General features: G+C 44.8%; 1 protein-coding gene across 3 annotated transcripts in view; it reads left to right on the forward strand.

The window, feature by feature from the left end:
* The window catches only part of POMT1 (protein O-mannosyltransferase 1), a 20,964-nt gene continuing 8,152 nt past the window's right edge, over positions 1-12,812 (forward strand). The window contains exons 1-10 of one of the 3 annotated variants that reach the window (XR_006574192.1): positions 1-285; positions 1,101-1,247; positions 1,595-1,701; positions 2,987-3,037; positions 3,824-3,970; positions 4,721-4,832; positions 6,306-6,371; positions 7,009-7,102; positions 7,900-8,055; positions 9,503-9,633. Coding sequence is in view for 2 of the 3 variants with exons in the window: in XM_044992666.1 (XP_044848601.1) it covers positions 1,126-1,247; positions 1,595-1,701; positions 2,987-3,037; positions 3,824-3,970; positions 4,721-4,832; positions 6,306-6,371; positions 7,009-7,102; positions 7,900-8,055; positions 9,503-9,633 (986 nt within the window). In the remaining variant the exon portion in view is untranslated. Of the gene's footprint in view, positions 286-1,100; positions 1,248-1,349; positions 1,530-1,594; positions 1,702-2,986; positions 3,038-3,823; positions 3,971-4,720; positions 4,833-6,305; positions 6,372-7,008; positions 7,103-7,899; positions 8,056-9,502; positions 9,634-12,812 lie in introns of those variants that run through there. The other 2 variants (XM_044992666.1, XM_044992667.1) reach the window with 2 other exon arrangements.

The following is a 12,812-nucleotide window of genomic DNA, read 5'->3' on the forward strand; positions in this document are numbered from 1 at the left end:
GCGGGTGACGTGGGTGCGCGAGCTGAGGCGTGGGCGACTCTCCTCAGCGCAGCGCGCGCGGCCGGGAGCAGCCCCGCGACCCAGATTCCCGCCTGTGGGGCGTCAGCGCGAGCCTCGGAGCCACCCGGGGCCGGCCCGCGCGGCGTTAACATGGGCCTCGGCTGCCCCAGACCCAGGCTAGGGAGAGACAGGCCCGGCGGCGCGGCCCGCGGGGCTAACGGTTGTTCTCGGGCCTAGTGCCTGGCCTCAGGCTGAAGGGACGCGCACGGATCTCAGTGTATTGAGGTGAGACGCTGGCCCCATCGCTCCAGGGCTGTGGCATCGTCCCGTGGGTGTTCTGCACAAGCACGAGGTTTTTTCCTCTCTGGGCTGCAATAAAGTCCCTTCATCAATGTGTCTGACTCGCTACAAATGGCACCGTGAGGTTCATAGTTTATCGCGGCTCTGTGTCCAGAGCAAATCATTCTGCTTGGGAGCGTCCACGCTATGGGGGGAGGGACAGCTCAGTGGTTTGAGCATTGGCCTGCTAACCCCAGGGGTTGTGAGTTCAATTCTTGTAGGAGCCATTTAGGATCTAGGGCAAAAATCTGTCAGGGGGTTGGACTAGATGACCTGAGGTCCCTGATAGTCTATGATTCTAATTTTGCCAACTCAGCCTGGGGTCTGAGAGACTGGCTCACACTTAATCAGCAAGAAAGCATCTTAATATGAAATGTAATTTTACAATTATGCTGCTGATGATGTATGAAACAGGATAAATAGCCAAAAGTCTCTCCTTGAGCTGAGTTGTGTTGCTCTGCAGGGCTAACGAGTTAAAAATAGGGAAAATGTATGAAACTCCTAAGGGCAGGAAATGACTATATGTGTGGAAGCTGATTGAAATGGTATCTGCCAATTTTAGGTAGATACTTATTAGAGTAGAGCAGCATTTTAGGATTATTGTTGCACAGGTTGCATATAGAAAATATTTCACTTGCAGACTGGAAAAGAGAATACTGGAAATGCTGTTGTCCTAAACTGCTGGCAGTGCCTTAGATAAGTGACTTATTTCTGATCAGAATGGTAACTGCAGCTGTTTTCTTCTCCTACTTTGCTTTCAGAGGCTTGGCCAAACCATTCTGCAGGATGTTGGGATTCCTGAAGCAGCCTGTTGTGGTCGCTGCAGAGATCAATGTGAATCTGGTGGCTCTGACTGTGATGGGATTAGTAAACCGGCTCTGGGCACTCTCCTACCCACGGGCTGTGGTGTAAGCACAGCACTTCACTTCCCATTTAAAATACATGGGATTTTTTTTTTCTTTAAAGTTTGTGAGTGAGAATGTAATGGTGATGAAAGGTTCTGGATTGCTGGCTCAGGATACTTACATCCTGGTGTGGATTCAGCACATGCAGTGGCAATGCAAGCATCCTCACCAGCATGCCTCAACCCTGACCTAGAGGACTGAAAGGGATGCCAAATCTCTATGCTCCATTCAGTCCCTCTGCTGAGATTGCCAAAGGAGGAGTCAGTTAATGTCCCCATCACTAAGGTATGAGCATGTTGTGAGATGTTTCCCGTTAGACTTGACACTTTTCTTTCTCTGTGGTGTTTCAGTTTTGATGAAGTTTACTATGGCCAGTTTGTGTCTCTGTACATGAAGCGGATCTTTTTTGTGGATGACAGTGGCCCGCCATTTGGCCATATGCTGCTAGCTTTTGGAGGTAGGGCTCCATTGAACTTTAATTTAGGAAGCATTTATTGCTCTTTGCTTTGGGAAAAGAGGAACAGGTTGCAGATACGCTTTCAGTTCTCAAATTCTATCCTTGTGGAGGAGAAGGGATAGGGCAGAATCTCTTCCACAGAGACCTTGCTGATTTCATGTGTGTAGTGTATTAAATTTCTCCCCGTAGGAATGTGCTACTTACGGAGCACCAGTACTGGCAGCAGTAAGTAGTACACCGTAAGTAGCAGATTCCTATGGGGAGCAATTTAATACACTACACCTGGGTAGAGGAGGCTGTTCCTCCCCAAACAGCCTGGCCCCGTCCCACTTCCTGCCCCCGACTGCCCCCTTCAGAACCCCTGACCCATCCAACCCCCTGCTGTTTGTCCCCTGACTGCCCCCATCCTGGGATCCCGTGCCCCAAACCCCCCCCCGGGACTCCCCCCATATGCAATCCCCTCCGCTCCCTGTCCCCTGACTGCCCTGACCCCATCCACACCCCCGCCCCAACAGGCTCCCTGGGACTCCCACGCCTATCCAACTGCTCCGTGACGGCCCCCCAAAACCCCTTGCCCCTCCCCACCCTCTTACCATGCCACGCAGAGCACCAGGACTGGCAGCCGTAAGTAGTACACCTTAAGTGGCAGATTCCTATGGGGAGCAATTTAATATACTACACCAGCCCTCCATACAGTTTCAGAACACTGATGTGGCCCTCAGGCCACAAAGTTTGCCCACCCCAGGCTAGTGGCTTGGAGTGCAGGAGCGGGGAAAGTGGTGTAACTCTGCACATGTACCATTTGCCATGACCCCTACCCATTTCCCTATTACGGTGGAGGTTCTCCCCCACACTTTTATCTTACTCCCAGGCAAATAGGAGGACCTGGAGAGGTTAGAGCATTGGGAATAGTAGGCAACAAGAGAAGATTCAGGCCCCAAAAGTGTGAAGTCCAGGGAGAGGAAAGGGACAATATAAAATGGGGAGGATTAACTAAGCAGTTGCCCCTTTCATGTCAGTGTGTGGTTTATTTTCATATTGTCTCCTGCATACTATCCTAAGGTAACTTTTTCATGTAATAAAGCACTGCTGCAAGGGAGATGTGCATCTGGGCGAGATGGTCCATATCTAAGTATAAAAATACTGAGGAGACACTCATGGGGATGCAGTGGGAGGCTAACTCTGATTACTCTCCATAGAGATTTGTTTTTTAATTAACCTTCAAAATTTTATCACCCATTTCCATGAGCCACTCACTCTAGCCACATCTACTGTTCTTTTTCAGGTTACTTAGGAGGCTTTGATGGAAACTTCTTGTGGAACAGAATTGGGGCTGGTAAGAGCTTATTTTAACAGTGTCTCATTCTTCCAACAGAATAGAGCTGCGTTTCACAGATGATTGATGATATTTTAGTCACTAATAGAAGCAGAGGGGTTTTTGTTTTTGTTTAGTTTGTTTACTTGATCTTGGTGATGTTTCATCAGAAGAGATGTTAAATCAAAGTCTTCTGTATGACTGCAGTGGATGTTTCAGAAGATGCTAAAGATCCCACAGCACAGAAGAGAGTAAGGAGTAATTATAAAAGGCAGCATAGTCTAGAGGATAGGTTAATGGGACTGAGAATCAAGACACCTCCCAGCTCTCAGATTGACTTGCTGTGACACCTTGTGCAAGTCCCATTTGCCTGGTTTTCAGAGGTGCTGAGTATCCACAGCTCTCAGTGATTTCATTTCGAGTTGTGGATACTCAGTTTTTCTGAACGTCATACTTCACTTTACCCATCTTTAAAAAGGGGAAGAATGATACTTGCCCATTTTCTGAAGCCCTTTGAAGTCTACAGATGAAAGCACTGTATAAATGTGAAGGATTATTATTATTATTAGCCTACGTTACTTCAGATAATTAGGTTCTAATGTCCCCTAACTGTGAGTAAAAGAAATTGCAGGATGGTGCTACAGCCCCGCATTGCTGATATCTTAGCCCTTTGTTTATAAACAACATGGGGCGATACCTTGAGTCTGAGAAGAGCTGTATGAAACCAAATCCTATTCTTCTTGCAAACACCAATACAATAAGCAAAGGCTTCTAATGCTCTTGTCCTCCCACTGTTTTCTGTTCTAGAGTACAGTATGAACGTGCCCGTTTGGTCCTTGCGGCTTCTGCCAGCACTAACTGGTGCCCTGTGTGTGCCTTTAGCGTACCAGATTTTGGTAGAGCTGCACTTCTCCCATTGTGCTGCGTTTGGAGCTGCCCTCCTGATCCTCTTCGGTAAGGATTGTGCCTTCAGCCTTACTCTCCATACAGAGGGGGAATGATCCGCTTTCCCCTTTGAATTCTTCCACACTGAATTTTTAGTGCACGTGGCAGTTAGTAAGAGCAGTGCTGAGAGTTAAAGAGGTGGGTGCTGCGGTAGCTTCTCCCACACAGCTCTGACAGTGCATCAGTCCTGATCAGCATATCCTGCTATTCAGTCCTGAGCCCCACACACAGCTCTTCCCATGCACTTCAATTCTGACCTGCAGCACAGCCTGCAGTTCCAGCCCTGCTCCTAACTAGACACTACTGGGTCTCTCTATTATTGAACAAAGAGGAAGGTTTGAACCTCACAGCCATGCGGGCATCTTTATTTCTTTGCCTTTGAGGAGCCTCTCTGCAGGTTCTTCCTCAGATTTCTGTAATATACTGGGAATGGGTGTGCATGACAGAAGGGCCATACCTCAGCTTTAGATTTCAGCAAGTCTTTTCTTCTTCCCCTCACCCATGTGCCATTTCCCATGCTTGAAAGGTTTCTCAAACACAGAGCATGGCTCTGTTTCTCATATCAAGCTTATAATACTGTGAAAAGATCTTTGTTTTGCTTTCTTTGGAAATGTTTCTTTGATTCTCAGTTGAGCAGGTCTTTAGAAGTCCTTATTGTTGATGGTATTGTTGCTGCCATGAGTACTGCTTGACAGTTTTCCTACCAATAATTTATGCCTAATTTGGTGTGTATATATCTTCTCCTTCTGTTTCTAACAGAGAACTCTCTGATCACTCAATCCAGGCTGATGCTCTTGGAATCAGTACTGATCTTTTTTATCCTGCTTGCAATTTTGTCCTACCTGAAGTTCTACAATTTACAGAAGTGCAGGTAAAACTGGTTTTCATTCCTGGGCGTTGGATAACCTTCCAGTTAGTTGTAATAAGCCATTCATCATTTAAGTATAAAACATTTGTGCCGCTTGGGGTTTTTTTAATTGCCATATAAATAAATACATCAAAGGCTGTCTGGCACCAATTATAATAATCTTGTGTGTGGTATACTGCAAACCTTATTTGGGGTGTGGGCTAGTGGTCCAAATTCGAGCCAGGGAGGCAAGAATCCTTATCTAATTGTAGCTGTGTCTTGGGCAACTCACTTCATTTCTCTGCGCCTCAGAATCCCCTCTGTAAAATGGGGATAATGATACTTGACCACTCATAGTGATGTTGGAAGGATTTTATCTTCCAAGCAATTTGAAAGTTTAAATTTATATTGGAATTGGAAAAGGTTCAGAAAAGGGCAACAAAAATGATTAGGGCTATGGAACGGCTTCCGTATGAAGAGAGATTAATAAGACTGGGACTTTTCAGCTTGGAAAAGAGACGGCTAACGGGGAGATGATTGAGGTCTATAAAATCATGACTGGTAAGGAGAAAGTAAATAAGGAAGTGTTATTTACACCTCACAACACAAGAACTAGGGGTCACCAAATGAAATTAATAGGCAGCAAGTTTAAAACAAACAAAAGGAAATATTTCTTCACACAACGGACAGTCAATCTGTGGAACTCTTTGCCAGAGAATGATGTTGTGAAGGCCAAGACTATAACAGGGTTCAAAAAAGAACTAGATAAATTAATGGAAGATAGGTCCATCAATGGCTATTAGCCAGGATGGGCAGGGATGGTATCCCTAGCCTCTGTTTGCCAGAAGCTGGGAATGAGCGACAGGAGAAGGATCACTTGATGATTCCCTGTTCTGTTCATTCCCTCTGGGGCACCTTGTCATTGGCCACTGTCAGAAGACAGGATACTGGGTTAGATGGACCTTTGGTCTGACCCAGTATGGCCGTTCTTATGTTCTAAAGTGTTGTTTAAATGATAGTGGGGTTGTCTTGGCTTCCTTATAATTTAAAAAAAATCCCTTGGCTGTTTCTCCCTCACTGCCAGTTTCTGGTCTGGAAAATTTCCCTGTGCATAGAAATAAAGAGGGTGACAAATATCCCTATTAGTCATTTATTATTGCTCATGGGCACAGAGTCAACTTAGAAATCTTAGTCTCTTCTCGCCTGGCTGTGTGTGTTCTCTGATTCTTGCAGAGCCCCATTTAAAATAATAGCCTTTAAACTTAGCCCAGCCTGTGGCCTAGCCCATGGCTTTATTGCGATATTAGAAGCTGTGCAGACTCTCAGTGCTCAGAATGACTTTTCAAGGTCAGGAGAAGTGTTTAACATCCACACCTAGACCAAGGATAACAATCGCTGTCCTAGGAGGCCTGATGTAAACTACTATTAGCATAATAGAATTCTAGTTGGGTGCCTGTATCTTACTGTGTTTTCTCTCTTTTTGTCCCTTTATCTAAGCCCCTTCACTGCAGGCTGGTGGTTTTGGCTTTTACTGACTGGAGTTGCTTGTTCCTGTGCAGTTGGGTAAGAACTGACTTCTCCTGTCATGTTGTTTTACTAAACTCCCAGATTGCTTTAGTATTCACCATCTCAGCCTTTGCTTTGCTGTGTTATCAAGAGCTCAGCTTTCCAAGACTCGCTCTTGATGCTGCAGCTAGTTGTGGCACATCTGTCTGTAGCAAGCTTCTCCAGGTTTTATTCTTCATTGAATACCCTTGAAATAATCAATGAGCCAATGAAATCAGTCCACATAAAGCAGTGACAGACAAACTGATGGGGGTTGTACTATAAAGAATGAAATACATGTATTGGTACAAGCCTCTATCAGAGATGGGCCTTCTAAAACTGAGACCTGGATTTCAACTCCTACTCCCAACTTTGTGTTTGTTTGAGTTCAGGGACCCTCCATACTCTACCTTGTGATAGGCTGCCTTGTTATCAACAGCCTCTCCGCCTTTGTCATTAGCAAGCAAATAGCCACTTCAGAGACCAAGCCACAAAGCATCTGATTCAACCAGCGTACAGAACTGGAGCACCAGTGTCACTGGGCTTGGGAACTCCTTGCTCAAGAGAGAGTTTGAATACGTACACCTTGCATTAAATCCTGTCTATAGTCTGGGTATGTTTACCCCAGTTTGATCTTTGTGTGCTGTCTTCTCAGGGTAAAATACATGGGGCTTTTCACCTACATGCTGCTCTTGGCCATCGCTGGAGTCCACTCCTGGCACTTGATAGGAGACCAGACCTTGTCAAATGTAGGTAGCCTAATGTACTCGATAAATAGCATGTAATTACATTCACAGCATGCATCCAGAGAAGGAGGCGCAAGCTAAAAGCCTTCTAAACCATCAGCTAGTAATTCAACACTTGAAGAAATCCTAGGTGTGTGTTGCAATTAAGCCTACTGTTATGGTCTGGAAGCCCTCTGCTTGCAGAACTATGGCCCAGCTATGTTATCGGAAAAAAGCAGGGTCAAGTTTGAGATAAAGTGTACGTGTGTAGCTTTTCTGGTGCCGAACTGTATTTCTGAACAGGAAGTGGCTTGCCCTCCTGCCCCTGCTGCTACCCATCTTTAATATGGTTTGACAGGGTCTTCAGGTTAAAACCTATCCAATTTCAGTGTATCCTGTGCACCCCAGTCTGACCTTGCAGGAGAAGTGATTAAAGTGTCCGCAGTGGTAAGTCCACAGGGAAGTTGGGGATTTTTTTTTTCCTTTTCCTTTTTAAAAATAACCAAGTACCTGGTTATCCTCAATAGCTGGGAAAGGGGCGGGGGAGCAGGGGAATACACAGATCTGCTTACTTTTTCCCAGCTCTGCTGCATGACCTCAGGCAAGTTGCTTCGTCTGTCTGTTCCTCAGTTTCCCCATCTGTAAAATGGGAATACCCTTCCATGTTTCACATAAATGTTGTGAAGCTTGATTAAATAACACTGTAAAGTGCTTTGAGATCCTGAGCTGAATTAGCCTTATTACCTATCAGTGGGGGAGAGCTGCACAAAGCTGGGACTTACCTGAACGGATGTAACAGTGAGTTCTTTGTATTCTGCCAGGTTTCTGTGTTGTGCCATTTGCTGGCGAGGGGAATAGCTCTAGTAGTCGTCCCAGTAGCAATGTATCTGTCTTTCTTCTACGTTCACTTGACTTTGCTATACCGCTCAGGACCTCATGACCAGATTATGACCAGTGCTTTCCAGGCCAGCTTGGAGGTAAGGAAAGCGGGAGTGAAGGAAATGGGTTGTGCACATGCCCTCTGTTGTGGAAATGGACTAAATTATCACCGTGAAATACTTGCTCCTTTGTTCTCATCTTGCTGCAATTGTGCTATAAAATGGCTTTAAGCTGAAATAGTGAGGAAGTGCTGAGTCCTAATAGTAAGTGAAAGCTCTGTCCCCGTCTCTATCCTGGGGCTTTCCTTTGTACCAAGAGCAATGTTTGCTGTCCCACACAAAATATGCCCACTCTTCCACATAAGAGCACAGTCATGTTGGTTATGCCAGTGGAACACTACTGAAGTCAATGGAATAAGTCTCACAAGTAAATGAAATAATGAAATCACAAGGGGGTTTTAAAAATACCCAAACCCAGAACTGGAGGGAAACTATCTAGTTAGGGCTACAAGATCAGTAACGTGTCCCTAAGACAGTGGGTCACCTATACATAGAGCCCTGTTTTATTAGCAAATGCAAACCAACATCAAATAAAATGAAAAACTCGCCCTCTAGTGGCAGCTCCTGTCCCACCACTCACTCAGATTTGGCCCCTGTCATCATGATGGGTCGAACATGAGTGGAACTGCGACCCCATGTGTCAGTTTGCAGTGCCCAGAGCGGGGAGCCAGGCCCATCCCCAAGGGACAGGAGCTTCTGCGTGAATGTGGGGCAGGCTTGCTCTGTAACACCCATCTCCCCCAGGCCTCCCTACCTCCCAACCCTCTCCCTGTGCCTCCCACTCCCCCTGCATGACTCAGCCATCCTCCAATATCTCTGGGGGGCAGGACCAGCCCCACTGTGGATGGGGGAATTGATAAAATGAAATAACAAGAAATTCCCCTCCAAACCCCCCAAAATTATAAAAAAATATTTTACAGGGCTCTACCTACACATTCAGTAGACACTGATGTTAGTCACGTTGCTTAATCCTCAGACTGTGGTACTGAGAGCAGTGTAAGGACCTACATAGACTAGAACAGAGCCCATATAGAATAGTCTCTTAGTTTATTGTTGGTGCAGGATTGCTTTGGGGATGGTCCCTGAGACCCTGAAATTCTGCAGGCTTCATTCTGTAACCAGATTACCTCTGAGCATAGTGACAAAGAATCCTGTGCCACTTTACAGACTAACAGAAGTATTGGAGCATAAACTTTTGTGGGTGTCTGACGAAGTGGGTATTCACCACGAAAGCTTATGCTCCAATACGTCTGTTAGTCTGTAAGGTGCCACAGGACTCTCTGTCGCTTGTTACAGATCCAGACTAACAGGGCTACCCCTCTGATTCTGAGCATAGTGTAGCAGGATCGGAATTTTATAGCTATAACGAGGACAGCAAGCCTTATACTAACATGTTATATTACACGTTAAAGCTGTGAATGACTCTCTTCAGAGTCAAACAGCTTCTGAGTTTTTTTCCTCTGGTTTATTATCTTATGCTTTTTAGGGCGGGCTAGCTCGGATCACACAGGGCCAGCCCCTTGAGGTAGCCTATGGCTCCCAGATTACCCTGCGGAATGTTTTAGGCAAACCCGTGCCATGCTGGCTCCATTCTCACAAGAACACTTATCCCATCAGGTGAGGAATCTGTTTTGTTCTGTAACACTAGAGTGTGTGTGGAGGAGGGGACGGGGGAAGGGGTGGGTCTAACTATGCTCCTATTCTTGAGCTGACAGTTCAGATCTCACAGGCTGTGTCTGTGCAGCATCATAGTCTCTCTTTACATCAAGCTTTCAGGGTATGTTATCTACTGCATGTCTTACAAAACCTTGTTGTTACTCCACGAAGGGCTTTGGAGCCCATTAATATTCCTATTGAAGCGCTGGGGGGTAAACTTCCATTGAGCAGTTCGTAGTTATAATACCGACGTTCAGGTCTGGTGTGCTCCATTTCTAAACCTCAGCAAGCAGACTTGGTTTATAAAGGTATTGATAGAATCCAAGATAAAGAAATGCTTGAAAAACATAAATATATACTAGGCACATTAGGATAATGTGTGATTCATCCTTAAAATAATTTTGTAATCAGCTTGCCAAACCACTGGCAATTAATTGCAATGTCATTGAGAAGAGGGAAGGTACCAGAGACTTGCAGGGGAAATAAAATGTTGGGGGAGAAGGGAAAATCCTAGTATTTACCTTAGATTCAGTCTCACTTCAGTCTCTATTACAATATTAGACCAGATTATGAAAGAGAGAATTTGTAAGTACCTACAGGGTAACAGAAGACCAAACGCCATGGACTTAACAAGAACAGATCATACCAAGAAAAGGGCTTGCTTTTCACAATCCAATTCCAAAATGAGAGGATGAAGGGAACGTGGTAGTGATGCAAGGGCTCTAGATTTCAGTAGTGTATTCAGTGTTACCTGGTGTGATTTAAATTAAATTTTAGATTCAATCTCAGGAAAGACTTCATTCCTGTAAGAACAGTAGGACAATGGAACAGACTCCCTAGGGAGGTTGGGGAAGCTCCTTCACTGGAGGTTTTCAAAAGGAGGCTGGAGCCATCTGTCTTGGATGGTTTAGACATAAGAACATAAGAAAGGCCATACCGGGTCAGACCAAAGGTCCATCTAGCCCAGTATCTGTCTACCGACAGTGGCCAATGCCAGGTGCCCCAGAGGGAGTGAATCTAACAGGCAATGATCAAGTGATCTCTCTCCTGCCATCCATCTCCATCCTCTGACGAACAGAGGCTAGGGACACCATTCTTACCCATTCTGGCTAATAGCCATTTATGGACTTAGCCACCATGAATTTATCCAGTCCCATTTTAAACATTGTTATAGTCCTAGCCTTCACAATCTCCTCAGGTAAGGAGTTCCACAAGTTGACTGTGCGCTGCGTGAAGAAGAACTTCCTTTTATTTGTTTTAAACCTGCTGCCTATTAATTTCATTTGGTGACCCCTAGTTCTTGTATTATGGGAATAAGTAAATAACTTTTCCTTATCCACTTTCTCAACAAATCCTGCATCTTGGCGGTAGGTTTGACTAGAGCAGTGGCTCTCAACCTTTCCAGACTACTATACTCCTTTCAGGAGTCTGATTTGTCTTGTTTCACCTCACTTAAAAACTAGTTGCTTACAAAATCAGACATAAAAATACAAAGGTGTCACAGCCACACTATTACTGAAAAATTACTGACTTTCTCATTTTTACCATATAATTATAAAATAAATCAATTGGAATACAAATATTGTATTTACATGTCATTGATACTGCTCTATATACTGTACACTAAGTCATTGTCTGTATAAAATTTTAGTTTGTACTGACGTCACTAGTGTTTTTTATGTAGCCTGTTGTAAAACTAGGCAAATATCTAGATGAGCTGATGTTCCCTCGGAGGACCTCTGAATAACCCCTGGTTGAGAACCTCTCGACTAAGTAAAAGCAGCAAAGAGTCCTGTTGCACCTTATAGACTAACAAACATATTGGAACATGAGCTTTCGTGGGTGAATACCCACTTTGTCGGATGCATGCCTTGACTAAGTGACCCTTGTGGTCCCTTCTAACCCTATGATTCTGTGATTCTAATCGTCCTTGGAAATGTAAATTGGTAAGAATTTGAGCACTGTTACGTGGCCTGGAAATTGGTTAAAAGGATCAGGAAAACCAGCACTGTATTGAGATGCAAAAGGCATCCAGTGGGATGCAACTGGGATCAGTGTTACTACCATATTCCTTAGCAATTGGCAAGAAGAGTACTTTTCTGGATACCAATTGGGACGTGTTGTAAATGCCAAATGAGTACAGAGGGGGAAAAAAAACAGAGTTAAAAGCTGGGCAGGGAGACAAAATCATGTTGACTTGGTCAAATGGAAACTTATATATATGGTGGGGAAATAATCTGAAATGCAGATATTCAGCTCAGGGGAGGGGGGAATGGTATCTGGAAAGCTGTAAATCTACAAAAGAATCTTGGTTGGTAGTGGAGAGAAAACGGAATGAATGAGTTTCCCATCAGATGCTGCAGCCAGTAGACCAATGTAATGTTTTGGCTACCTATACAGAGAATGTTACTTTTTCCCAGAGTAAGGAGATGACAGTCCCTTTTCATGCAACTCCTTTGGCAAGGTAGCTAGAATACTGCATATGGTACTGGGGCATCACAATACCAAACTGATGCTGACAAACTTGAGAGGATTCTAAGATCAGAGCGAAATGAGTCTAGATTGACTAAGGTCAGGCCTTCACTGCACACTTACTTTGGTATAACCATCACTCAGGGATGTGGAAAACGCACACCCCTGAGTGTTGTAGTTACACTGACCTAACTTCCGGTGCAGACAGCGCTGTGTCTCCCATTGACATAGCTACTCCCTCTCATGGAGCTGGAGTTGCTAAGCCGACAGGAGAGCGTCTTCATCAGAAGTGGTATAACTACACCAATGCAAGTTTGTAGTGTAGACTTGCCCTAAACAATGACTGTGGGGATGAGAGAACCATCGAAACACCAAGGAAGGAGAGGAATGGTTTATGGTGCATTATGGGGTATATGTAAAGAAAAATTATCTCCATTGATTTCCTGCATTGTTGGATAGTGGTCCCAAGGGAAACACTGGAAGTGCTGCTGTTTCTGGCATTTCAGATTAGACAGGGTAGACCTCTGGGGACTAGACAGCAGGGACACGTCCTCCATTAGCCTGGAGGGCTGGAAAAGAGAAGCTAGTAGGTCTTTTTCCTATTCAAGTCCTGTGCTTTAATCTTTCCACCTAATTCATTTACCCAAGCACTGGCCAAAGCCATTGAT

Source organism: Mauremys mutica, chromosome 18 (assembly GCF_020497125.1).
Source record: "Mauremys mutica isolate MM-2020 ecotype Southern chromosome 18, ASM2049712v1, whole genome shotgun sequence".
Lineage (NCBI taxonomy): Eukaryota > Metazoa > Chordata > Testudines > Geoemydidae > Mauremys > Mauremys mutica.